The sequence below is a fragment of the Ovis aries genome, chromosome 7 (genome assembly GCF_016772045.2).
Source record: "Ovis aries strain OAR_USU_Benz2616 breed Rambouillet chromosome 7, ARS-UI_Ramb_v3.0, whole genome shotgun sequence".
Classification (NCBI taxonomy): Eukaryota; Metazoa; Chordata; class Mammalia; order Artiodactyla; family Bovidae; genus Ovis; species Ovis aries.
In genome coordinates, this window is record NC_056060.1 from 85,523,944 (window position 1) to 85,551,074 (window position 27,131).

The 27,131-nt window shown below is 49.2% G+C and overlaps 1 protein-coding gene across 7 annotated transcripts in view; it reads left to right on the top strand.

The window, feature by feature from the left end:
• IFT43 (intraflagellar transport 43) overlaps nucleotides 1–26,726 on the top strand; it is a 115,191-nt gene extending 88,465 nt beyond the window's left edge. For 6 of the 7 annotated variants that reach the window (XM_060418409.1, XM_027972063.3, XM_012182110.5 and 3 more), the window contains 4 exons: nucleotides 25,399–25,471; nucleotides 25,713–25,788; nucleotides 26,273–26,335; nucleotides 26,465–26,726. In XM_060418409.1, the coding sequence (XP_060274392.1) occupies nucleotides 25,399–25,471; nucleotides 25,713–25,788; nucleotides 26,273–26,335; nucleotides 26,465–26,584 (332 nt within the window). In that variant the 3' untranslated portion in view covers nucleotides 26,585–26,726. Of the gene's footprint in view, nucleotides 1–25,398; nucleotides 25,472–25,712; nucleotides 25,789–26,171; nucleotides 26,336–26,464 lie in introns of all 7 variants that reach the window. The other variant, XM_042253102.2, reaches the window with a different exon arrangement.
• The last annotated feature ends 405 nt before the right edge of the window (nucleotides 26,727–27,131 follow it).

The following is a 27,131-nucleotide window of genomic DNA, read 5'->3' on the forward strand; positions in this document are numbered from 1 at the left end:
AGAATCCTAAAGTGGGTTGCCATTTCCTTCTACAGGGGATCTTCCTGACCCAGAGATCAAACCTGGGTCTCCTGCATCTCCTGCTTTGGCAGATGGGTTCTTTACCACTAGCAACCCACTCCAGTGTTCTTGCCTGGAGAATCCCAGGGACGGCGGAGCCCGGTGTGCTGCCATCTATGGGGTCACACAGAGTCGGACACGACTGAAGTGACGCAGCAGCAGCAGCAGCAGCAGCACCACCTGGGAAGCCCCATATGTATGTATATATATATAAAAGCGACTTAGCACACAGCACACACACATACACACATATATATACACATATGCACATACATATACATACACATATATACATATGTATGTGTGTGCTTTGTGCTAAGTTGCTTCACTCACATCTGGACTCCAACTCTTCGACTGTAGCCTGCCCAGCTTCTCTGTCCATGGGATTCTCCAGGCAAGAATGCTGGAAAGGGTTGCCATTTCCTCCCTCAGGGGATCTTCCTGACCCAGGGATCAAACCCTGTGTCTCTTCAGTTCAGTTCAGTTCAGTCTCTCAGTCGTGTCCGACTCTTTGCGACCCCATGAATTGCAGCACACCAGGCCTCCCTGTCCATCACCAATTCCTGGAGTTCACTCAGACTCATGTCCGTCGAGTCAGTGATGCCATCCAGCCATCTCATCCTCTGTCATCCCCTTCTTCTCCTGCCCCCAATCCCTCCCAGCATCAAAGTCTTTTCCAATGAGTCAACTCTTCGCATGAGGTGACCAAAGTACTGGAGTTTCAGCTTCAGCATCATTCCTTCCAAAAGAAATCCCAGGGCTGATCTCCTTCAGAATGGACTGGTTGGATCTCCTTGCAGTCCAAGGGACTCTCAAGAGTCTTCTCCAACACCACAGTTCAAAAGCATCAATTCTTGGGCGCTCAGCCTTCTTCACAGTCCAACTCTCACATCCATACATGACCACTGGAAAAACCATAGCCTTGACTAGACGGACCTTAGTCGGCAAAGTAATGTCTCTGCTTTTGAATATGCTATCTAGGTTGGTCATAACTTTTCTTCCAAGGAGTAAGCGTCTTTTAATTTCATAGCTGCAGTCACCATCTGCAGTGATTTTGGAGCCCAAAAAAATAAAGTCTGACACTGTTTCCACTGTTTCCCCATCTATTTCCCATGAAGTGATAGGACCGTATGCCATGATCTTCGTTTTTTGAATGTTGAGCTTTAAGCCAACTTTTTCACTCTCCTCTTTCACTTTCATCAAGAGGCTTTTTAGTTCCTCTTCACTTTCTGCCATAAGGGTGGAATCATCTGCATATCTGAGGTTATTGATATTTCTCCTGGCAATCTTGATTCCAGCTTGTGTTTCTTCCAGTCCAGCATTTCTCATGATGTACTCTGCATATAAGTTAAGTCTCCTGAATTGGCAGGCAGGTTCTCTACCACTAGTGCCACCTGGGAAGCCTTAAATATATGTGTGTGTATACACCATATATATATATATATATATATATATATATATACACATACACATGCCATATCTTCTGTATCCATTCATCTATCAGTGGGCACTTAGGTTGTTTCTCAAATCCCAGCCACCTAAGCTTTGACCTGTGTCTCCTCAACCCCGCCAGACTGCCCCATGCCCCACTCGGGGTTCCCTACCCTGTACCAGTGCCCGGGAAGCACCTCTAAGCAGAAGCTAGGGTGACGGCAGGGCCCACTTCATTCATTTCCCTGCCCTCAGGGGTCCCAGTTCTGTGTTACCTCTTGTCCACTGTGTGAAAGCAGCGGTTTCTTGTATTTTTTCTAGTTTTCTGATTGTTTATAGTAGGAAGGCAAGTCTGGTACCAGTTACTCTCTCACGGCCAGAAGTGGAATTCCAAAGCCTTCTATTAACTAACCTTTGCATGTGACTAAGGTGAAGGACAGAATTGAATCTGTGGAACATAGATGATTCTCTGTGCCATAGCGACCGTGCAGGATTAGAGCGAGAGTCATATAGGACAATTATGAAATATGCTAGGAGGGTGATTAAAATACAGATTCACAGAGTTTGGGATGGACGTGTGCACACTGTTGTATTTAAAATGAATAAACAACAAAGGCCTACTCTATAGCACAGGGAACTCTGCTCAATGTTAAGTGCTGGCCTGGGTGGGAGGGGGCTTTTGGGGGAGAATGTGCTTAGTGCTTAGTTGTTCAGGCGTGTCCAGCTCTTTGTGACCCCATGAACTGTAGTCCACCAGGCTCCTCTGTCCATGGAAGTCTCCAGGCCAGAATACTGGAGTGGGCAGCTGTTCCCTTCTCCAGGGGATCTTCCCCAACTAGGGATCGAACCCAGGTCTCCCACATTGCAGGCAGATTTTTTTACCATCTGAACCACTGGGGAAGCCCTCGGGGAGAATGGAGACATGCATAGGTATGGCTGAGTCCCTTTGCTGTTCACCTGAAACCATCCCGACATTGTCAATTGGCTACACCCCAGAACAAAATAAAAAGTTTAAAAATACAGATTCTCAGGCCACTGGCAAAGCAGAAGCTGGGATTGGGGCCCAGGGAATCTGGATTAATTTAAGTAAGCTCCCCAGATAAATATTTTGCACACTGAAGTTTAACAACCCTGCTGTGATGCCTCCAAAGCCGGGACTGAGGACTGGAGGGGGAGTCATATGCACAAGTACTTCTATCTCATCTCATCCCAAAGGGGTATGAAGGTAGAAAGGTAGTCACTAGAGGTCAGGAATTGAGTCTCCACTCACTCTAAGAGTTAGTAAGAGCCCCTGAGTCTCCTCCCATCATTCTTCAGCCCTTTCATTGTTTTTCTGTTCTCTCTCATCAACAAGGTCATTATTTTTGCTAGATATTCCGCCTCAGCTCTTCTCACTCAGTTCTTCTCAGCTGCCAAGCTACTCCACCCACTATTAATTCCTGGTGGTGCTGGTCAACAAGGTACCCTGCGCTTCTGTCCCCAGAAGTCTGTCCTCCCAGACGTGTTCCTGGGACGTCCTCTGCCGCCACTACAGTGACAGCTGTGATGCTCACTGATCGGTGGTTTCCACCACACTTTGGGTCGGCCTGTCCTCAGAGGCTCTGTTGTTTCAGCTGTTGGTTACACAGGGCTGCAGAGCTACCACTCAGGAGGATGTGCCATTGGACTCAAGGAGGTGGGATCCCTACCAAGTGGTCAAGGTACAGTGTGCTTGGAAACTGGGATGCTGATCATGCTGGGGTACTCGTTGAATTCCTGATCTGCAGAGGGTTTACTCAACTGGAACTCTTCACACCTCTTCCCAGCCTAGTTTGAACTTCTTTTCAACTCCCCTGAAAGGACTTCTGAAATCTTACCTTCTCCATTTTTTTTCAATTGGGAGAAAAAGAAAGTGTTAGTCACTCAGTCGTATCTGACTCTTTGCAGACCCATGAACTGTAGCCCGCCAGGCTCCTCTGTCCATGGAATTCTCTAGGCAAGAATACTGGAGTGGGTTGCCATTCCCTTCTCCAAAGGATCTTCCCAACCCCAGGGGTCAAACCCGGGTCTCCTGCATTGCTGGCTGATTCTTGATGGTCTGAGCCACCAGGGAAGCCCTCAGTTGTGTGAAAATGCTCCATTTCAAGGAGTAACTATATCACAGCAAAACCCTCTGAATACCGACGTTTATGTACATCATACATGCATCATTAGAAGGCGGTGCTGGTTGCCACTGTGGTGTCATCATGTTAGAATCAAATTGTTGCAGCTTTTGGCATCTCTGTACGCCATGTCACCCAGGCCTGCCGTTTGACGTGTTGAGAGGTTGAGGCTTAAGCACTATTACTCGGAATCACCAGGCTGAATAGGGACTCGGGTCCTCTGACTCCCAGGGGTGGTTTCTGTCCTCGTGCCGTGGCCTCCGCCAGCACCACTGCCATCACCAGCATTACCAAACATTTCCATGTGCTAGCTGTCAAGCCTGCTGCTGCCTAGTGTTGCACATTTTTTTCTCATCTAATTCTCAAAACAAATCTGTGGGAGAGGTCTTTTTTGAATATCAGTTTTTTTGAGGTCTGATTTGCATATGATAGACTGCATTCATTCGAAGTGCACAGTGTGAAGTGTTACAGCTGTGTATACCCAGTGACACCTCCACCACCATCAATGTACAGAACATTCCCATCACGCCTGGAAGTTGCTTTCACTCTTTTCAGTCCATCCTCCCTCTGCCCCTGTCTCTAGGCAACTGTGGTCTCTTTTTTTTTGTCATGATAGAGTGGTTTGTAGTTTCTAGAATTTTAGACACTGAATCATACATATGTATACTTTTGTGTTTGACTCTTTTCACTCATTAGAACGATTTTGAGATGCATCCAGCTGGTTGCATGTATCATTACCTGGTTCATTTTTATTGATAATATCCCATTACATGGATACATAGCACATTTTGGTTATCTTGGTTATCTATTCACTTGTTAGACATTTTAATGGGTCATCATCCCCGTTTTAAGGATGGGGAGGCTAAGGCGTAGAAAGGCAACTTTGCCGAAGGTCACACAACTGGTAAGTGACAACACCAGGATTTGGAAGGCAGCTGTGTTCACCATGTATTACTAGCACAGTGCAGCCCAGCACCAGGATTTGAAGGCGTATCTTGGCCCAGAGTCCTTGCTCTTGGCCTCTGGGCTGTAACAAATAGCACGACCCTCTGCTGTGTTGGCATCTCCTTGCGCAAGTCAGTAGTGTAAATATCAGCTCCCCAGTGTGTAAGATAGAGTGCTGGCATGATTGATAGGATGCTTGATGCAATTCCATTAAAGAAGGAGAGAAGAAAGTTGCTGTTTTCGGAGACTACCTCTGGTATTCTTTTCCCTTTCATAAACTTGGAATGTGAAATTTGTGATTTGACCTTGATTTGGGCTCTACGAGTTTGAAGCAAAAAAAGCCTTTCTTGTCAGAGTACACTTGATGTTACCTTCTAGGAAGTATGTCTCTGCCCTGGCATAAATCTGTTTGCCATGCAGTTATCCCTGAGTCCTTTAATGGAAAATCAGTTCATATGTTACACTTCACACTCGACTTAGTCCATTTCACCGTATGTGAATGTTTAGAATCCATTTTGCAGTAGGAATCATATGTTACATATAACTAGTCTCTAGAATTATCTTTGCTCAGAGAATTACTTGGTTGGCTAGTTAAGCCTGCTCCTTTGAACTTAGAATAACCAGTGGGTGGGGAAACTCCATGAATAATTGCCCTGAACCGTCCATGGACGCTCATTCGGCAATGACGTTAAACAGATCTCTGGGCACCTATGAGGAAACCTCCTGGTTCCCTTAATAAAATCACATCTGGGGGCTTCTCTGTCAGCTCAGTGTTAAAGAATCTGGAGACATGGATTCAATCCCTGGTTTGGGAAGATCCCACATGCCTCGGAGCAGCTGAGGCCATGTGCCTATGCTCTAGAGACTGGGAGTTGCAACTACGGAGCCCACGTGCAACTACAGAAGTCTACACACCCTCGACCCCATGCGCCACAACAGGAGAAGCCACCGCAACGAGAAGGCTGCACACAGCAACTAGAGAATAGCCCCCGCTCTCTGCAACTAAAGAAAAACCCACGCAGCAGCCAAGACCCAGCACAGCCAAATAAATAAATACATTTTTTTAATTAAAAAAATAAAATTGCATCTGGGTTCTTTGAGGTCATCAGTGAGATGTATTCTCACCTGGGAAGGGGCTACTCCTCTTCTGGTACTTGGTAGGGCTGTGTGATTGATGAGCCAGCTCAAAGGAGAAGCTGAATCACCAGGAATAGAAGTGAGGAGCCAAGGTCCAGGGCCTCCTCTGAGCATCTTGGAGATGAAGCTTCACCAAGGAAAGCCAGGGGGTCTTCATGAAACATCTCCTGTGGGCAGTGCTGCTCCAGGTCTCGGAAATGGTGGTGAGTGAGACAGTCCCTGCCCTCCAGGATTCTCTGGTCTAGTGAGACATGCCCGGCCTCCTTTCCTCCTCCTCTTTTATATAGACTTTGAGGAGCCATGTCTCTTGAGATATATTTTCCATCATTCAGCCTCCCTAGATCACTCTTCAAAAGATGTTTCTGCTTTTATTTACTTATTTATTTATTTTTGGCTGTACTGGGCAGCATGTGGGATCTTACTTTCCAGACCAGGGATTAAACCTGCATCCGCTGTATTGGAAGCATGGATTTTTGACCGCTGGAGCGCCAGAGAAGTCCTAGATCTCTCCTGATACCTGGTGCTCCTCCTCCTTCCCTGGGGAAGAAGCTGAGGGAGAGAAGAGAAACACATCATCTTGTTTATCGATGTTTCCCTCAGGCTTCTGAGGGAAGAGAACAGAAAAACAGAGAAACGAAGGAGCTATTGGAATGGGACGTGTTTTCTGAATGAGAAGCAGAGAGTAAGTGCTGTGCAGAGGTGGTGTGGTTAACCAGAGTGTATTGCAGAGGGACTGTTTGCAAGACCAAGGCAGGCTGTGAACTCAAATGTTTCTAGGGACTCGGCAGATAACATAAACATTTGGAACAGCAGGCGTGTTTGACCATAAAGAATGGTGAGGCCTGTGGTGAGCTTGGAGGGAGATGGCATGACCTGAAAGTTGTCAAGTTCATATTTTAAATAATGACAAGTTTTAAACGTCACTGTATGAACAGAACAAAACGCATCTTCAAGTTGGAGTAGGCCTTTAGGAAGCGATTTGTAAATCCTTCGTAAGACCTTGCCAACATCCATTGGATCATAGAAAAGCAAGGGAATTCTAGAGAAACATCTGTTCTGCTTCATTGACTACACTAAAGCCTGGACCACAACAAACTGTGGAAAACTCATAAAGAGTTGGGAATAGCAGATCACCTTACCTGCCTCCTGAGAAACCTGTATGCAGGTCAAGAGGCAACAGTTACAACTGGACATGGAAGAATGGACTGGTTCAAAATTGGGAAAGGAGTCTGTCAAGGCTGTATATTGTCACCCTGCTTATTTAACTTATATGCAGAGTACATCATGTGAAATGCCAGGCTGGATAAATCACAAGCTGGAATCAAGGTTCCTGGGAGAAATATCAACAACGTCAGATATGCAGATGATACTACCCTAATGGCAGAAAGCAAAGAGGAATTAAAGAGCCTATTGATGAAAGTGAAAGAGGAGAGTAAAAAAACTGTCTTAAAACTCAATATTGAAAAAACTAAGATCCAACTGAAACTCATGTCCATTGAGTTGGTGATGCCATCCAACCATCTCATCCTCTGTCACCCTCTTCTCCTCCTGCCCTCAGTCTTTCCCAGCACCAGGGTCTTTTCTAGTGAGTTGGCTTGTCGCATCAGGTGGCCAAAGTATTGGAGCTTTGTGATTCAGTCCCATCACTTCATGGCGAATAGATGGAGGAAGAGAGGAAACCGTGACTTATTTTATTTTCTTGAGCTTCAGAATGACTGCGGACAGTGACTGCAGCCATGAAATTAAAAGACGCTCGCTTCTTGGAAGAAAAGCTCTGACAAACCTAGACAGTGTATTAAAAAGCAGAGATACCACTTTGCTGACAAAGGTCTGTGTAGACAAAGGTCCGTATAGTCAAAACTATGATTTTTCTAGTAGTCATGTATGGATGTGAGATTTGGACCATAAAGAAGGCTGAGCCCCGAAGAATTGATGCTTTTGAATTGTGGTGATGGAGAAGACTCTTGAGAGTCCCTTGGACAACACAGAAATCAAACCAATCAATCCTAAAGGAAATAAACGTTGGATATTCTTTGGAAGGACTGATGCTGAAGCTTCAATACTTTGGCCACCTGATGCGACAAGCCAACTCACTAGAAAAGACCCTGGTGCTGGGAAAGATTGAGGGCAGGAGGAGAAGAGGGTGACAGAGGATGAGATGGTTGGATGGCATCACCAACTCAATGGACATGAGTTTGAGCAAACTCCGAGAGATAGTGAAGGACGGGGAAGCCTGGCACGCTGCAGTCCATGGGGTCGCAAAGCGTCATGACACAGCTTAGCAACTGAACAACAACAGACAACAGAATAAGACCTTGGAGGGCTCTGCTCTAAAGGAACACTGAACTCTGTTGAGGAGACAAAACATGAAAAATGAAAGTCTATACAAGGATTAAGTAACTAAAGTAGCAGTGTAGTGAGTGGCAAAGTTAACAAGTGGCTATTGTATCCGGGAGTTGGTGATGGACAGGGAGGCCTGGCGTGCTGCGATTCATGGGGTCGCAAAGAGTCGGACACGACTGAGCGACTGAACTGAACTGATTGTTATATTAGTGATTTCCTTGTTAAGTGCTTTGAGGTGTGGGCTGCTGGTCCTTCAGGAAGAAAGTAGAACTTGCTTGGGGCCTGTAGGCTAGATAGGATTAGGTTAGGCAGAGAAATGTGCATAGCCTTCCACGGTAAACTCCCTTGCATCAGGAGTGACTCCACTTGGAGGGTGAATAAGGAATTCGCTGTCACCGGGAGAGAAGCTGGTTCTCCAGATCTAAGCCCTGATTCTGGGCCATTCTCAACTACGCATATTCAACATCCTTGTGTAAACCACCTTTCATGAAGTTTGAGGATTGCCAGTCATCTAATTTGCTGGTTCTGCGTAGGCTCGCAGCTAGAACCGATAAAGTGCTTCAGGAAAGGTGGGATTCGTGGTTATGGAGAATAGCTGAGAATAGTAGATAGCTCTGTGTTCAGTTGCTCAGTCATGTCCAACTCTTTGTGACCCTGTGGACTGCAGCCTGCCAGGCACCTCTGTCCATGGGATGTTCCTAGGAAGATTACTGAAGTGGGTTACCGTGCCCTCCTCCAGGGGATCTTCCCGACCCAGAGATAGAGCCTGTGTCTCTTGCATCTCCTTTATTGCAGTTGGGTTCTTTACCACTCAACCGTGGGGAAAGCCCTGTAATGGACAGCCAGAGCTCCCAATGATCTCAGGGTCCCCAAATTGTAGGATGGCAAGACTGACCTTCCTTTTAGTGGCTTAATTATCCATCCCTATTCTTGGAATCAAGTTTCTAGTTTGCCATAAGACCTCTAGACTTCTGTCATGGAAGGTTGCATGGTGTTAGAGAAGACATCAGATCTGGAGTAGAATTGGATCCAGTCTCTACAGGTGATACTGGGCAGGTAATTCATTTATTCATTTCTTTAACTACCATTTGTTGAATACCTACTATGTATGATGCTTGGGGCTGGGCACTGGGGGCATGATGGTATACAAGAAGATATTCTCAGTCTTTACCCTCATGCAGCTTACAGTCTAGTCGGGAAGGGGATACTAAGGCAATAATCACACATTAAGTGAGTATAGACAGATTGTAGTGGAGTCTGCTGAAGGAAGAGTCGGGGAGACCTGATTTGGGTTGGGTGAGTAGGGAGGACCTCTCTGAAGAAATGGCTTTCAAACGTCAAAACTTGAGGGACATACAGAAGTTGCCAGCAAAAGCAGGGTGGGTGCTGGGGGCTAGGGGAACCCTGGTAGAGGAGCCAGCGGGCACCGAGTCCAGTCACCTCTCTGACGCCAGATGTGTCAGAGAATAGAATTCCCAGGGCTGTTCGAGCTCTAAAATCCAGCTCTCAGAAAGTGAGCTCCGATGAATAGTAAAAGTTGAAACACTGAGCAGACACAAATGGGAGAGAAGAGCTCTTTGTCTTTAGAAAAGATGAACAGTCTTCAGACAGAGAGAATCTCTGAAAACACAATTAGATAAGGGCTCAGCTTTCAAAAAGCTTATCTCCCAGGTAAATTCAAATTAGGAAAGAACTTGGTTTAAAAAGTGGAAAGTCTCTGAAAACAGGACCTTAAAAAAAAAAAAAAAAAGAATTAGCTCTTTCTTGGATGTGACCATCGCATCTTGGCATAATCCAGGACTGCAGGTGGAATTTTCAATAACTCTTCCTGGCAGCTCCCATGCCTCTGGGCACGCCGGCTTCTCACTGGAGAAGGTGGCGTTGTTTGTATCCTGGGGTCCAGTTTTGACAGAATCAAATACCTCAAAACCTCAGGAATAATAAATCCCATGGCCAACCCAAAAGTGTGTAATTCCTAAAGGACAGGCTGAGTTGAGCCACTTTTAGCCAGGGGCAATTGGGGACTTAATTCTGTGAGTGTAACAGTCTGGATGATCTGAGAGCTCTGAGTTTAAGGGTAATTGCTCAATTTTCTATCCATGTCAACAGGGAAAATAGGTAAAAGTGGCTGAACACATCCCAGCAATGAGGTTGGATGAGATGTGAGATGCTGGACTGTCAGCAGAATTAGAAAAACGCTCTCTGTAGTGGGCTACTGCTCTGTTGCCCCTCTCCCTGTTCATCTCTGTCCCCAGGCTTTCTGTGGCTCTTTTGGGCTCTTTCTCATTCCTTGCTTAATTCTGCCACCATATCTTTCATCCATTCTCCTGCAAAGAGCAGTCAGTTTTAGCCCAAGCAGTTTTCACGCGGAGAAAGAGAGAGTGGGAAGAAATCTTTTAATGCGGATAAATTGGAACCCTGATGTCTCAATTCTTTTCTCTTGCTTAGTCAGAATGTTCCATCATATCAGCATTCACTCCTTAAGCTTAACATAGCGCATCGGACTTCGTAGGTGGCACCCAATCCTAGTCCCTTTGCCTCCCTAATTTTATTTACTTATTTTATTTAATTTTGGGCTGCCCTGCATCTTTGTTGCTGCTTGTGGGCTTCCTCTAGTTGTGGTGTGCAGGCTTCTCATCCCCGTGGCTTCTCTCGTTGCAGAGCTTGGGCTCAGGGCATTTGAGCTTCAGCAGCTGTGGCGCATGGGCTTAGCTGCCCCGTGGCCTGCAGGATCTTCCTGGACCAGAGGTCAAACCTGTGTGTCCTGCATTGGCAGGTGGCTTCTTAACTACTGGACCACCAGGGAAGTCCTGCCGCCCTAATTTTTTTTAAAAAAACTATTTTAACCAGGGCTCCTTTTAGCTAAACACAGAGCAGGAAAGAGGGCAGGGCTGGGGTGGGGTGGGATTCATTAATCCGAGGATTAACGTCCTGTCTGCTGTCTCTGCCTTGTTAAACTTGCTGTTGTTTATAGTATAGTAGGTATGAGATTGGAAAAAAAAGTCCTTCTTACAGGAAAATGGGGTTGATAATTAATGTGTGTGTTTGCCAAGAGCCAGGCTTTGTGCTGTTTTCCCTGCAATACTTTAGTCAGTCCTCAGCATTCCTACGAAGAGACACTATGATCGTTACTCTTTTCCAGGGGAAGAAATTGAAGCCTTGGGAAGGTAAATAGCTAACAGAGGTCACGTGACTAATAAACAGAGATGTGCTTATTTAACAACCAGCTCTCCGGGGCAGGAAGGGGGCAAAGTCCTCATTGGGTAGAGTTCCTAGGTGGCGCAGTGGTTAAGAATCTGCCTGCCAATGCAGGAGACCCAAGAGACTCGGGTCCAATCCCTGAGTCAGGAAGATTCCCTGGAGAAGGAGATGGCAGCCCACTCCAGTATTCTTGCCTGGAAGATTCCATGGACAGAGGATCCTGGTGGGCTACAGTGATTGAACACACACATACTCCTACCGTGGCTGGTTTCAAGCTCCCAGCATGATACCAGTGACCACAAAACTGGGAAGAGATGAACAGTAGCACACCAGCATGTCATGTTTCCATCCCACCAGTCCTTTGGATGGAGAAGGAAATGGCAACTCACTCCAATATTCTTGCCTGGAGAATTCCACAGACAGAGGAGCCTGGCGGGCTCCACAGGGGAAAGTTAAGTCCGTGGGGTCGCAAAGAGTCGGAAACGACTAAGCGACTAAACACACAGTCCATTGGATGTAAATAAGTTCATAAACATAGGTAAAGTAAAATGCGGTAAAACTTAGCAAGTGGCAAGTTTTGAGTATTACCTTTGTTTTTAATATAATTTATTTAATTCTGCCGTGTTGTGTTCTGCTTAGCCGCTCAGTCATGTCCGACTCTGCAACCCATTGGACAGTAGCCCGCCAGGCTCCTCTGTCCATGGGATTTTTCAGGCATGAATATTGGGGTGAGTTGCAGTTTCCTCCTCTAGGGGATCTTTCCAACCCAGGGATCACACCCGCGTCTCCCGTGTCTCCCACATTGCAGGCGAATTCTTTACCTGTTGAGCCATCAGGGAAGCCCTATTTAATTAACTCCAGGAGATAGTGAAAGACAGGGATACCTGGTGTGCTGCAGTCCATGAGGTCACAACAACAATATATGATTTAATCTTTAATAATGTTTCTATGTAACAACCTGCATGCGAAATTCCCAAACATTTTAGACAGCCCGAACTGCTCCAGAACGTGACCTCTAGCAAATGACAGAGCTGAAGTTGGGACGTGGCCTTTGTGACTCCCAATCACCTGCTCTCAGCACCTTCCTCCTTCCTGTCAAGGCGCTAGGTTTGTTTCTCCAGCCTGCTTATCCGGGAAGCTGGCCTCCACTCATCTTCCCAGCGCCCGGGTGCAGGTTTGCTCTCCTTTCCTGGTTCAGAGATTAACCCGCTGGTCCCTGTCCTCAGCTCTGCTGATCCTCTCTCTGTGAAGTCTTGTCAACAGCACCTGGGCTGAGTAGAGAAAAGCCAGAGAAGCTAGGTCTTTCAAGCTGTGTGACATGAATAGAATCATCAGGTTGGACCATTCCTCCTCCGTCTTATGTTTTATTTTCTATCAGATCCACTGGGATTGCTTTTTTATTATTACCTTTTAAAATATTCACTCGTCCATTCAATCTTTGTTGTGGTGAGATCTTTAGTTGTGGCATGTGGGATCTAATTCCTTGACCAGGGATCAAACCCAGGCCTGCTGGACTGGGAGCAGAGTCTCAGCCACTGGACCACCAGTGAAGTCCTGGGATTGCTTTTAAACAAGGAATTCTTGTGCCTCTGCTGGGTCTTCCAGAGAGAATCCCCTGTGTTGGGTGAGAGGAAAGAGTGTCTTATGACGGTGAAAGTGTGAGCACCAGGGAGTGTGGGTCATTTAGAAGAACAGAGACCCCACAGGGCGCTCCCTGGGCCATGGAGGGCTCTGGTTGGAGCTCTCCCACCAGCCTCATCCTTGAGACGCAGCTGAGGGTGAAGAAATTGACGTCACGGAGACTTGGGACGTCACAGACACTGCATGGGACATCAAAGATTCCCCAGTCAGGAGTGTCGGATTATGGTGTGAATACTGAGCTGAGTTCACTGTGGGCTGCAGAGGAATCTGTGTAGGCTCATTGCATTAGAGAAAATGACCTTTCCATACAGCAGTTCTCCTTTTCTAGTATTTATTGGTTTATTTTGGCTGCGTGAAGTCTCAGTTGCAGCATGAGGGATCTTACATTGGCCTTCATTGTTCCATGGCCTGTGGGATTTTAGTTCCCCGAACAGGGATTAAACCTGGGTCCCGTATCCTGAGGGGTGGATTCCTAACCACTAGACTACCAGGGCAGTCCCCTATACAGTGATTCTCTAAGCAAAAGACCCAGCTTGCCTTACAGACACATAGGTGGTGTCTGTACCTGGGATATTTGGGAAGACTGCTCCACAGGCCAGTGTGACAGTAAGGTGTTTTTGAAGAATTATACCATGAGATATAGTCCAGCGGACACCCAGAGATAAGGACGGCTTTGAGATAGAAGGCACCTCATTTTGGTGATAAGGAAACTTGGGAGCAGAGCTGACAAATAGCTGTGCAAGGTCAGCAGGTCAGGGGCAGAGCTGGGACCCGGGTTTCCTGACTCTTGATTGGGTCTGCCCTCTGCACAGCAAGAGTCTGGATTTGGTTCTTCCGTGATAGACAGTGAAAGCCACACTTCTCATGGGGAAATGAACTCTAGTAGATAGAAACTCTTGAGGCCCCAGTGGCTGACTTCACAGCTCCCCATTGTGGGTTTGGCCAGGGCTGGCCCCCAGAGCCAATGAGACAATGAGAAGTTACAAGGAATTGGCCTGAAGTTTCATTAATGCAGCAAGAGAAGTTGTTTTAACTTGGTTTTGTGTTCAAGGTCCCATGATCCCACCATGGGGAAAGCATACGCCACCACAGAGTAGGTATCTGGGCTCTGTTCTTCTTGCCTCTCAAAGAGGCAGTGTCAGGGCAGGTTTTGGAAATGGAGTTAAGCTTGGACCAGACTTTGGTTGTTCTGCTTTGTCCCCTCAGTTGTCCCCTACCTCCCCTGGTCCAGCTGCCCAGCACAGCCTGGAGTGTTGACCAGACCTCCTGCTCACTGGCAGAGCCGGAATAGCGTGCTCTAGGCCCCTCGGTGGTCCCCTGCCATCTCTGGGTCACACTAGCCTTCCCAAACTCTCCATCATGAACATCTCTACCCAAAAGGCAGTTGACAGTGACCAGTCTCTGGGACTCCAGTTTCTTTGTTCATATGAGCAGCTTTCTGGTATGTCCCTGTCTGAAGAGGTGGGATGGGGAAGATGAAGCAAGTCTTGGACCATACATGCACGACTGTTGGAAACGAAGCAGCCTGTATTGACCTTCCTCCAGAAACACAGGGAAGGCTCCGTCAGCATCCCGTGGTGCCGTAGTCTGTTTGGAGGAATGTGATTAATAATAAATCTTCCAACATTAGGCACTGACAAAAGCAAAAGAGAGCTCACCCTCCCTGAAACAGCTATGGAGACCTGGGTGTTTATTCTGTAACTCCTTGGGTTCTTTCCCTATTGGATACAGAAGACAGGATTGGGATAGGACAAAGCTAATCCCACTGAGCTTTGTGAGACAGTCCTAGGTGTGACTGTGAGCCACGGTCCAGCTTTGGGGAGAAGCACAGGTCCTTCTCCACACAGCTGGGAAGGGAATGATGGATGAGGGACGAGAGGAGACAAAGCCAGTTTGTTGAGAACCACCGCCCGGGGACATCTTAGGCTCCTTTGATTTTTATGTGATTAGAAAGAAATAGAGGCTCAATGCCCTAGGATGTCTGTTTCAAGCAATGGGGACTATATAGAGAAGAGGCATGGTGTTCTCTGCAACTAAAAGAGACAAATGGATTTGTAGGAGTTGCTCCAAATAGTCTGTAACTAAAGCCACAGTCAGCTGTGGCCTTGGGACTGTATTCTCCAAGCAGGTGGCCGTGGTGCCCTTACTCGTCTTGAAGTCTGACGGTCAGACAGCACTTAGGTGAAACGGGAAGGAACAGGCTTGATTGTGCATCTGAGGTTGGGACTCAGCACATCACTTGGGCCTCAGTGTGAGAAGTCTCCCCTTCCGACACCTGCAGATAAGCATAGCCTAGGTATAGCAGAAATCCAGGGAAGCAGCGATAGGGGACCCTCTTACCTTAGCGAGAGACGAACTTGGAATGGCCAACCGGTAGGGTCTTCCTTTCCAGTTTCAGGTCCTCCCAGCTTTCTAAACATCCCCAGATGTTTCTGCCATGTGTGTGGGTATATTCGCCTATATATACGCACACGCAGGAGGGCAGATATTGGGAAAAATGATTCCTGAGTCCATAAGTGTGGTTGACGGACTGGGTTTACCTAAAAGACCCTTTAAGAGAAAGCTCTTGAAAGATGATTACAGAATTGAGACACCATCATTTAAAAGTGCCCGAGGCAAACGCCTTTGAAAATTGCAGCAGCGGAGGGACGGAGAGAGAACCAGGCAGCCCTTGATTGTTGGGCTGTTCCCTCAGGACCCGTCGCCCCCCCTCCCCCTCTGTTTCGCATCTGATAAGAGAGAGAGCAGCGGTAAGACTCCTCATCTATCTTATGAAAATCCGATTCCGGATGGCTGTGATCAAAACCAGCTGGCTGTCACCAGCAGTGGCCTTGCACGGAGGAAACTGCTCAGAAGCCGTTCCGTATGTGGGGGTGTCATGGGTGGCACCGATCAAAGGAGCATTTTTTTAATAAATATATATAAGGAAAAACACAAAACCTAAGGATTTAGAATAAAAGCGGTGGAGTTTGTCTTGTTTTTTTCTTTCAGCATAACACGAAGAGGATGAAATAGAATCAGATATGCTGGGTTTCTAACACTTCTAGTGGCAGCTCTGAGAAGGCCGCTCTCTGTCACATTCATTCTGTATTGCTGTGTCTCGGGCCTTGTTGAAGAGAGCAGAGAGGTCCTCCCTTTTCCGTCCCTTCCAGCCGCTTCATCCCTCGTCACCTTTAAAGGTCCTTACCCCTCGTCATCCTTAACACGTCTCTCCGGATCAAAGCCATGAAGCGCTGAGTGAGAGCTGCTGGCAGTAACCGGGAGCCTCCCTGTTCATTGTTTTAATTTCCTTCGAGTAGTAACCAGTGTATCAAAAAAGTGAAGTCGCTCAGTCGTGTCCGACTCTTTGCGACCCCATGGACTGTAGTCTACCAGGCTCCTCCATCCATGAGATTTTCCAGGCAAGAATACTGGAGTGGGTTGCCATTGCCTTCTCCAGGGGAATCTTCCCGACCCAGGGATTGAACCTGGGTCTCCCGCATTGTAGGCAGACGCTTTCCAACCTGAGCCCCCAGGGAAGTGGTTGGCTAGAGGTACCCCTCTCAGGTGACACTGGGCTCCTTCCCCGTGTGAGGCTCCTGGGCTGGACGGGGCGTTTCCCTGGGGAGAACTGCCGTTGGGTCTGCTGTGTTTGTCAGGAGCACCACCTTTAATTGCTGCCCAGGGTCAGTCCTGGTTGACGGCCCTTCGCGTGGTCCATAGGGACTCTCCCGCAGCCCGTGGTGGCCTGGCTGGGATGACGGCGCAAGTCTCCTGGGGTGTCGCATTCGAGGCTCCTCCTGGAATGTGCTCCTGTCCCCCCTGCAGGTGATACGCTGAGGCCAGGCCTGCACGCCCGAGGCAGGCCACGAGCTGAGTCAGCACGCAGCACAGCCTCCCGTCTGCCCACCGTCCAGCCAGCACCGGCCCCGCTGAGACCCAGCTTGTCTCAGACAGACTCAGCCCCAGCCCTGCCCTCGCGGCCCAGTGTCAGCCAGGACGGTTGCCGCGGTGTGGGGGCTGGGCGGAGCAACCGGCTCTATTTCTTTTTTTTTTAAACCTTTATTGGACTGTAATTGCTTTGCGGTGTTGTGTTAGTTTCTGCTGTACAACAAAATGAATCCGCCGGATGTATACATCTATCCCCTCTTTTCTGGATTTCCTCCCCGTTTAGGTCACCACAGAGTGTTGCCTAGGGTTCGCTGTGCTCTACACCAGGCTCCCATTACTCATCTATCGTATGCACAGTAACGTACTGATTTATATGTCAGTCCCAACCTCCCAGTTCATCCTACCCTCCTCCCCCTCTGGCGTCCCTACGTCTCTTCTCTATGTTCCTGTCTCTATTTCTGCTTTGCACGTGGGTTCAACACCAGCTGTTTTGATGTTCTTCTTGAGGTCAGTGATCTCTTTCCCCAGCAGCACGAGAAAGGGGGTCGGTTGGGTAGAAGCCTGGAGACTTCTCAGCATATATGGAATATGGATGAAGCCCCCCACATCCCCTTCCAGCCAGCGCCTCAGGAGACGGGCATCTTTCTGTCCCTGGCACTGATTTCCTCAGGGACCTGCTTGTGCGCCTTTTGCTCGTAGTCAGAACCTGTTTCTCAGCCCCTGCAGTGGGCCCTCTGGCCAGTGGTGTCACAGTGTTCAGCCTCTCTTCTCTGAGGGCCGCCCATCTCCTCCCAGCCGAGTGGCCCGGCTGGGTTAGGCGGACTCACCGGGGACCGGTCTTCATGAAGCAGACCTGCCCGGGATCCGCAGGTGCCTTTTTGCCCTGGAACCCGAGTCCACCCGGGGACTGCAAGGGCCCAGAGCTCCTCTGAGAGCGTCCCTTCCCCTTGTTCCTTCGGGTGTTTGAAGCCTGTTGCCTACTGCTTTCCCCTTTTCTTTTCCCTTTAAAAAAAAAAAAAGCTTCATATTTTCACTTAGAAAAAAAAATTATTTATACGATTGAGATCCACTAATTAAAGCCATTTTCTGGTATTTGGTTACTGGAGCGTTTGATGTCTCTCTGACAAGACCATGAAATGCACGGAGTGTCCACGGGGACAGAATTTGCTGAACACGGCTCTTTGTAAATGAGGGGACACAGTGTCGCAGCCGCTCATGAATATGAAACGCCCATGATGCCACCTCAGTGGACTTGGGAACACAGATGAATCCTGTCATGTGCTAAATGAGACCAATTTCTTTCACTTAACTTCATCTTCAATCAGACCTTCTTCCATTTGCCTGTTTAAAATTCCCCATACGTGATGCAGAAGGTAACAGCATTCAGTAAAACAAAGTTTTGCAGCTGCAGAGAAAAATGATAATGATCTCAGGCGTAAAGTTGCCATCTCCTAGAAACATGGACATTCTTTTGAAAGCTCCTGAGCTCTGCTGAGGGTCTGTTGACTTTGAACACACCATTGGAGGTTGTCTCGACTTCTCTTCTTGGGGTGTCCCCCCTGCAGCGTGTCAGGTCCCTTTCAGGTGGGTTGGTTGTTGACCATGGCTGTGCCTTATAAAGGGTGGACGTGAGCCCTTGGCAGCCCACAAGTGCTCTGCAATGGCCGGGGTGCTGCCGGAGAAGCGGTTGTGTGGGGCTGTGTGGGTCCTCTATCCCCGGGAGCCGAGGTGAAGTTAGTGAGTGAAGCGAGAGGGACAGATGTCATCAGTCAGCATCTAGAAGGACCAGGCCAGGTAGGCCGACCCTAGTACCGTTGACTAAGGCATCAGGATCAGAATGTGCTGAAGATTAGAAGAGACTTCTTGTAGTTCTCTAGAAACCCTTCTGGCCACGGCTACAGAATCCCATTCAGAAATCCCCAACCAAGAACCATCAGCACAGAGTAGAAGCTAAAGAAATGCAGAGAGGAGCAGCTGCACCATCTTTGCCTGAGTGGGATCAGGGCCCGGGTCAGGGTGTCTTTGTTCTCTCCTTCCTCTGCAGGAAGATTTATGCTCCAGGGAAAGAGCCTGAGTGATGCTCAGGGTGCCCTCATCGCAAGTGGAGTCCAATATAAGAAATCACCTTCTGTTCTTGTACCAAAACAAGCAGATGACAGCCAGATGTGAAGGCAGGCTCATCGCAGCTACCTGGGGCCAGGGTTTTTGCAAAAGGCAGGCAGGCTGCTTGCTGTCAAGCCACAGGGGCTAAAAAGGATCCCACTGGGACTTCCTGGGTACTTAGCATTTTAGTGCAATGGTGTGATGGTATTATCCATAATGAATGGGTTTCAGGGCAAATGGCATCTTCTCACATCTTTGGAATCAGTTGTAATTGATCCTGCTGGTGTTCCCACGTTTCTATTATTTATTTAAGCACTCTTCATTTATTTCTGTGGTTTCATCTGGTGGTTGGTTGGTTGGTAGGCCAGTTGGCAGACTGATGTACTGGTATCATAATAAGTTTTCCTTTTGGCAACCTCTCCCTTTGGAATTAGTTCCTACTGTTGTTGCTGTATATCAACAAGCATTTACTGGGACTCCCAGAAATTGAGTGGTAAGACTGGGGCACGCCAGAGATCAAGAGGAAGCTCAGGGAGATTGGTGAGGGACAGTGTGACCCAGCCTCAGGAGGGAAGCCAAGGGGTCCGTAGGGACCATATTTGAGTGAGTCTTCCTCTGTAACTTTGTCCCCACTGCTTGTATATGCACAGGCCCTTCCCAGCAGGCCTTGCAGCTCTCAAGTAAAGCAAGCCTTTGCTCTGATGCCATCAAACCCAGGAAGTGTCTAAGGATGGCTCTTGGTTGTTCTTGTGACATGAATCCTGCTTAAGCAGCTCTGAGACTCAATAGCACTTATACTACAACCAGAATTATCTAGAGAAAATGAACGTGGCATCCTTCTATGGGTGTGGCTTTCAGATTTGAGAGACGCTTATTGATGTCAGTTCTGTTCGATTGTCCTTTAGTCTGCCCATCTTTGGGAATGCAGAAGTGACTGAGACACAGTCTTCACCCTCAACCTAGGAGGTAGGCCAAGGGCAAATTGTACTTATTCTACCTACAGCAAGGTGATCAGGCCCATCCTGTGGCCTTGAATAAAGTCTTATGGAAAGACAGAGGAAGCTCTGAATTCTGCTTTTGGCTTCCCAGATGATCTACAAAGGAAGGGATGTGCATTTTATTTATCCTGCTCCTTTGTCATCATTTTGTAAGTGTATAGGCCCGCCCGCTGCAGCTTGTTCATGCTTATTCCATCCGTCTTGGTTTGCCCCTAACGTGCTTCCGGAGGGGTCTTGCCTGTAGCAGGCACCCATCAGACACATGTCTCCTGGCTGGTCAATGCAGGTTCTTCCCCACCTGGCACCTGACGCCCTCTCTCCTGGCTCTCTCTGTGCGGCTCTCCTGAGCCCTCCACGTCAGCCACACCAGCCTTCCTCAGAGAGTTGCCCCTCGTCTCCTGGTGCCTTTGAGCACGCTGTCCCTTGCCTGGCTTAGTGCTGTTTGTCCTCCAGCTGCTCTGTCCAAGTTCTGAGACCTCCCCTCACCCCTCACACCACCCCTCAAAATCCCAAGTTAGATTCTCTCTGAATGGAATTAAGTGCATTCTGTAGCATCCGTTCAGTAGAGTACTAGCCCGCCAGGCTCCTCTGTCCATGGAATTCTCTAGGCAACCATACTGGAGTGGGTAGCCATTCCTTTCTCCAGGGGCTCTTCCCGACCCAGGGATTGAACCCGGGTCTCCCACATTGCAGGCAGATTCTTTACCATCTGAGCCGTTAGGGAAACCCATAAAATACTAGATCGTCATTTAAAAGAATAAGATGAATCTATACACTGAAAAGGAAAGACAAAAATCAGTCACAGAACGATAGATATGTAACATGCCACTTGCAAACATTTTTAAAAGGACAAATGTGCTGTATATGCAGAAATTCTTTTCAGTGACCATATATGAGAAATGATTAATAGCGATCACTTCTAGGGAGATGACTGGGGTTCATATAAGGAAAGGATGTTTTCCATCTTAAACTTGTCTATAACATTTGAATTTGTTACCACGTGTGATGTTACTTTTACCTGGTGGCTCAGATGGTAAAGAATCCGCCTGCAATGCGGGAGACCTGGGTTCAATCCCTGGGTCAGGAAGATCCCCTGGAGAAGGGAACAGCTACCCACTCCAGTTTTCTGGCCTGGAGAAGTCCATGGACCATACAGTCCATGCTGCTGCTGCTGCTAAGTCGCTTCAGTCGTGTCTGACTCTGTGCGACCCCATAGACGGCAGCCCACCAGGCTCCCCCATCCCTGGGATTCTCTAGGCAAGAATACTGGAGTGGGTTGCCATTTCCTTCTCCAACGCATGAAAGTGAAAAGTGAAAGTGAAGTTGCTCAGTCGTGTCCGACTCTTAGCGACCCCAGGGAGTGTAAACTACCAGGCTCCTCCGTCCATGGGATTTTCCAGGCAAGAGTACTAGAGTGGGTGCCATTGCCTTCTCCAGTCCATGGAGTTATACAAATGCAGTTTCCCCACCTTGTGGCTAATTGGGCACCACATGGGGCCCAGAAGCAGGTGAACAGCAAGTGAGATGGCTGACATGAGAGGCCCAGAGCAAATGCCCAGCAGGGAAGGCCTGTTTTATTAAGGAGCCCAAGTGGAAGAGAGTGGCAGGTGACCTGGGAGGGCACCCTCTTTGGGGACCAAGATCAAGGATGAGGGCTCCGCTCCCAGGGTGCTGGCGTGTCAACCTTCTTGCCTCGCTGGCCCCTTTCCTGGGGGTGTCTGACGTATCTCAGCCACCTGCTCCTCGTCACGGCTGGTTTAACGCCACATGGCCAGCAGGGGAGGGAGTCTCTGGGCTCTTGCGTGTTGGTCCATTTTCCTTTCTGCTCCAACAGCCTTGTTGTAGGCAAGTAACCAGTGGGGCGTATGGGGAGGGAGAGACTTAGCTTAGTTATGGTTCCTGGGAGGCAGAGGAGTAATCAAAAACAGAGGACCCTGAGTCTCCAGGCAAGACAATTTGTCCCAACTCTAGGCAGCTGTCTCACCCCTCCACTAGCCAAATCGGCCTGAAGTCACTGCACCTTTGCAAAGAAAGCCTGAGGGCGGCACAGGCTGGGAGTCGGGGGTGGTTGCAGTTGAACTGCAGTGGGAAGCCTGCTCTGTCCATTCCTAATGCCTCACTCTACGCAAACCGCTCCATCTTGCTGAGCCTCAGTGTCGTCTGGAAAATGAGGCAAATGGTCAGGATTAAATGCGAAAATGAGGATAAAGCTGTATAGCTTCTCTCCATGCTCAGTGTTTTATCTGTCAGGCAAGTAAGAATAGTACAGAATATTTATTAGGTGCCCAGCATAGCACTTCGTGTTTTATAAAAAGTGTCCCATGTATACCTTACACCAACGTATGAAATGGGTGTAGTTATGCCCCCCATTTTACAGCTATGGCAACTGAGGCATCGAGAGGGTAAAGTCACACAGCTAGTCCGTGGGGGCGCCAGGCTGTGAATTCCTCCAGTGCCTGCACTCTTAACCACCAGACAGGAGGCCTGCCCACATACTTAACAAAGCCAGTGTTTCTGTTAACATTCTTATTGTTAGCAGTGTGGAAGGAAATGAGACTAAAGGCAACAGAATGACTGAACTTTCAGTAGTGCTGGAGCAGAGTCCTTTATTTCTCTTATCGTCGCTGTTAAAGGTATGTCGTCGCATATACCTTGGGATGTTAAACTTGATACCCTGAATCAGACCGGGTCTCTGGTCCAGGCCTACAGGTGACATAGCCGTCACTGACTGCAGACATGGCTGCTTCGTTCTAGGCAGGTCATTTTGTAAAGAAGCGGATTGATTTCTCAAGCCCGTTTTCTTTTTCTAGGTTTGTTCATCATGTATATGTGTGTGTGTGAGAGAGAGGAGTGGGACTGGGGGGAGAGAAAGAGGCAAAGAGGACAGAAACTGTTTGTGACTGTACATCAGAAACTGTAAAATGAGGAAGTTCTTTGAAATTTGCCCAAGACCTGCTCCACGGCCACCTGTTCCTCCAGGACTGGGAGTTGGATGGCCAGGCTCTGCAGCGACGCGCTCAAGCTGTCACTGCACCGGAACGCTCCAGCTTGCCTCGGCCTGGCTGTCATCGCTGGCTCCATCCCACTCTGGCGCTTCTCTGGGCTCTGTCGGGCACCAGGCTTCCAATTAGAGAGAGACCCCACTGTGTGGCCAGCGCCACCCGCATCCCTCTGAGCGGCCCCTTTGCCAAGGCCCACACTGACCTCCGCTCTGGCGCAGATGGGGCCAGCCCCACTCGCTTTCCTGCGCATTTGGAGGAAGGAGGCAGGGATGAACGGGGAAGCCCTTGGGGACCCGGAGCGGACTGCGGGCTGAAGCGCAGCTCCTCAGTGCAGGGAGAAGCTGGGCAGGGTTGACAGGGCCCAGAGGCTGACATTGCAGAGCAAGGGAGGACTGGGGAAGACCCGATCCTGAGCCTGAAGCTCAGCAAAGGGCGGGGGTATTTTCTTACCAGCTTTTGAATATTCATCTCAGGCTGGGCCCCACGCCGAGCAGAGCCAAGAGTAGCCTGCTGTCTCACATCGGACCTGTCACGGTGCTGATGGCACATGGCTCGGCCAGCTTCCTCCCTGCCTGGCTGCAGGGCCCACGCGGTCTCACCAGCCTGGGAGGCCCCTCGCCCCAGACTCAGGGACGGTGCCATCAGCCAGCAGTGGACTGGATCCGCTCAGAGCAAGCTGAATTTCTATTAGCATAAAAAATAGAAAATTAGAGAATTCCGTATCCAGTTCTCTAGCAGGATAGAGAGATACCATCTAACCTCTGAACAGCTTCTTTCTGGATAGAGGACTAGCTGAGTGTGATTCATTATTTCCAGGCTGCTGTGTGCATCTTCTTTATTTCCCTTTTATCAGCCATTTCTTTTTATTTTCTTCCTTTTACTCGCTGTCTTTCTCCGCCTGTCTCTTTCTCTCTCGTTTTATTTTCTGTGTCTCCGTCTCTCCCTCGCATGTTCTCTCTCTCTCTGTACAGGTACAACATCTGTAACTCTGCCATCGGAAGCAGTAATAAAGACACCAGGCTGGGAACTGACATTTATATATACTCAGGCTAAGCTTGACTAGAACCATTGCAAAGTCCTAAATAGTGAATAGCCTGAAAGTGGGAAGGGTCCTTTCCAGCTGCTCTTGGAATGATTCTGTATCTCTTTAAAAAAAAAAAAAAAAAAGTTGATTTAGTCCATAGAAGCAAAAAGGAAGGGTGTCTTCACTATTCTCGCCTCTCTGGAATTTTTAATATTTGTAGTTGGTTTGGGACTTCCAGGACTGTCTCTCCTTGCTTCACCTTTTTTTTTTTCTCTGTCCCATCTCTCTTTATCTCTGTGCAGACTAGTTAAAACAAAGGCACCCCCTCTACCAGTCAGTGATGCTCCCTGAGAGAAGGCAGTCCCTCCTTAGGGTGCTCGAGAAGAGGGCTGGTTTCTCTGCTGTGAGCAAGTTGCCGCTGTTAAGTGACGTGCTGTCTCTCTGCTTCTTCCTTCGCGTGAGCGTGTTAGATTGACGAAAGGAATGGCCTCGTGTCTCCTCCTGTGTCTGTATGTCCGTCTCATACAGAGAATTCAGAAAAGAAGAATCTCCAGGAGACAGCAAGAGCAGCGTCATCTTTCGAGTCAGCACTGTTTAGGATATTAGACCTGGCCAATGGAGACGCGAGCTTCCCTCATAGCTCAGCTAGTGAAGAATCCACCTGCAATGCAGGAGACCCCAGTTTGATTCCTAGGTCAGGAAGATCCCCTGGAGAAGGAAACGGCTACCCACTCCAGTATTCTGGCCTGGAGAATTCCATGGACTGTATAGTCCATGGGGTTGCAAAGAGTCGGACACAACTGAGTGACCTTCACTTTCAGTGGAGCTGCTGGTCCTGTACGCTGCCGGGAAGCCAGGTCACATCATTAGGTGTAAAGTGACCTTGCAGATACAGACTCAGGGCTGTGATGGTTGTGAAGACTAGGACGATCTGATGCACGCATGGGCCTTGGTCGTGAGGAAGTGCGCTCATGAAGACGTCTGCCTGGTGACAGGGCGTGTTCCCCGTTCCTCTGTCTCTGACCACGCCAGGCTCACTCAGCTCCTCTTTTCCTTCCTCTCCTCTAAGTGCTTCCCCCCAGGGCTGTCTAGGACTTTCTTCTCATTTCCTTACATTTCTCCTTGGAGAGCTTCTCCCATGGCTCCTAACATAGACCAAATGTCAAGACCACCCAAGAAATCTTATGGGAAAATTCAGCCTCCCAGGCCCCACCCAGGAAACTTTAATTCCTGCAGGTTCTGGGGTAGTAAAGCCTGAGATTCGGAAATTGTTGAAGTTCCACCTTCGATTCTCATGCACACCTCAAGTTCAGTTCCATCACCCTGAATCGGGGGGGGGGGGGAGGCGGTGCTGGAGGCTGGAGACCATCTGAGTGTCCGTTCTACCCAAAGCCTGTAGCCCTTACGGTGGCCAGGGCGTTGGAGCTGCTAAGTCGTCAGTGGGGAAGTAGGCTAGACCCCCACTCACGCTGCTGATAGTCTGGCCTACCCTCTGGTTGCAGATATCCCTGTTATTCCGGACCTGGAGGAGGTACAGGAGGAAGACTTCGTCTTGCAGGTGGCAGCCCCTCCCAGGTGTGTTATATTCGCCTGAAGTTGGAGGGAGGTTGGGGAACGTGCCAGGCGCCATCAGCAGTGATGCTGCCCCCTTGGGGAGATCCACACGTCTCTAGTGTGGGCCCCATCCCAGGGTTCCCATTTTATTGCACATTTTTTCCCCATTCTGGTCCTTCCCAGCTACCCAGGAGGCTCTGGGCATGGCGGCCTGGCAGCATGGCTGGCGTCGGTTCCTGCCCACATTCTGTCTTTCCCACAGCATCCAGGTCAACCGAGTGATGACCTACCGTGACCTGGACAATGACCTCATGAAGTACTCAGCCTTTCAGACCTTGGTGAGTGGACGGACAGCTGCTACACAGAGGGGCAGGCGCCCACCGACATCTGCAGAAATTTCTCAGTTTCTCCCAGGCCTTGCAGCCCCTCCTCCGTGAGGCTCTGAGGCTGCCAGGCGACAAGCCCTTTGCCAGAGACATCCTCCTCGGGTATTAGAGCTTCCCTGGACCCAGCCTATCCCAGTGTTCTCAGGGCCAGTCTCCCCCGTGCCCCCGCCTGCCCTCTTGGCATCGGTAGACGTGCTGCATCATGCCTGCCCCTCCCAGGTGTTCACTTTGCCCCAAGGAGTGCCCAGCCCGTAGGACATCGTGGTGCCCACCCCAGCTCTCAGTGGCCATGTGGTCCACCCACAAGTTTGCTGTTTCACAAGGTGTTCCTGCAGGCCTGGGGTTGGAAAGTTCTACCCCACTCAACTTGGTCCCCAGAGGTCATTGTCCAAAGGCCCCACAGTACACGTACCCCCTCCTGCCCCGACATTCACAGGATGGAGAGATTGACCTGAAGCTCCTCACCAAAGTCCTGGCGCCAGAGCATGAGGTTCGAGAGGTACGTGGCAGCGGCAGGTCCTGCCCCTCGGCCGTGAGCAGCGGGCCCCGAGGCTGACCTTGGTGGGAGGCTGGCTGTGCCCGAGGGGAGGGCCTCCCCCGTCTCACCCCAGGATGCCTCTCTCGGCAGGACGATGTCAGCTGGGACTGGGACCATCTGTACACAGAGGTGTCCTCCGAGCTCCTCAACGAATGGGACGCACTGCAGACAGACAAGGAAGGCCCCGTGGGGCGGCCCGCACACACCTGAGCCGTGGAGTTGCTTTCCCTGCACGCACACACCTCCGCTCTGGACTTGAAGAAAAGGCCATAAACCTAAAGAAGCTCTCAAGAGGCTCGGGATTTTTATATATGGACTATTTTGTAATAAAAATATTTTCTCTTGTAAGAAATTGCATCGTTCTGTGGCAAGAAATTGCTTTTGCTCTGTAACCCTCTCTTCCATTCGTTTGCACCGCCCTCTGGAAAAATGCATCAGGGGTGAAGAAAGGCATCTTTTGAGCCAGTGATGGGAACTCGCCCCATCGCTGAAGAGCAGGAGGGAAAGCTAGATGAGGAAGGGGAAGGCTCTGCACTCTGTTCACAGAGGCCACGGCAGCTCCAGGGAGCATCTCCTGCTGGGGGCCTGGGGAGGGCCTGGCTGGACGCCTTTCTCCCTTTGGATGGTCAGTGACATTGGTGACATTTCACTGTCTCCTTTGTGCTTTCAGGGCCACTTAGCTGAGGGATTGTCGCCTGGCAGCCTCAGAACATGTGATAAGGTGACCCCATTGCCCATGTCAGGGTTCGGTGGCTCT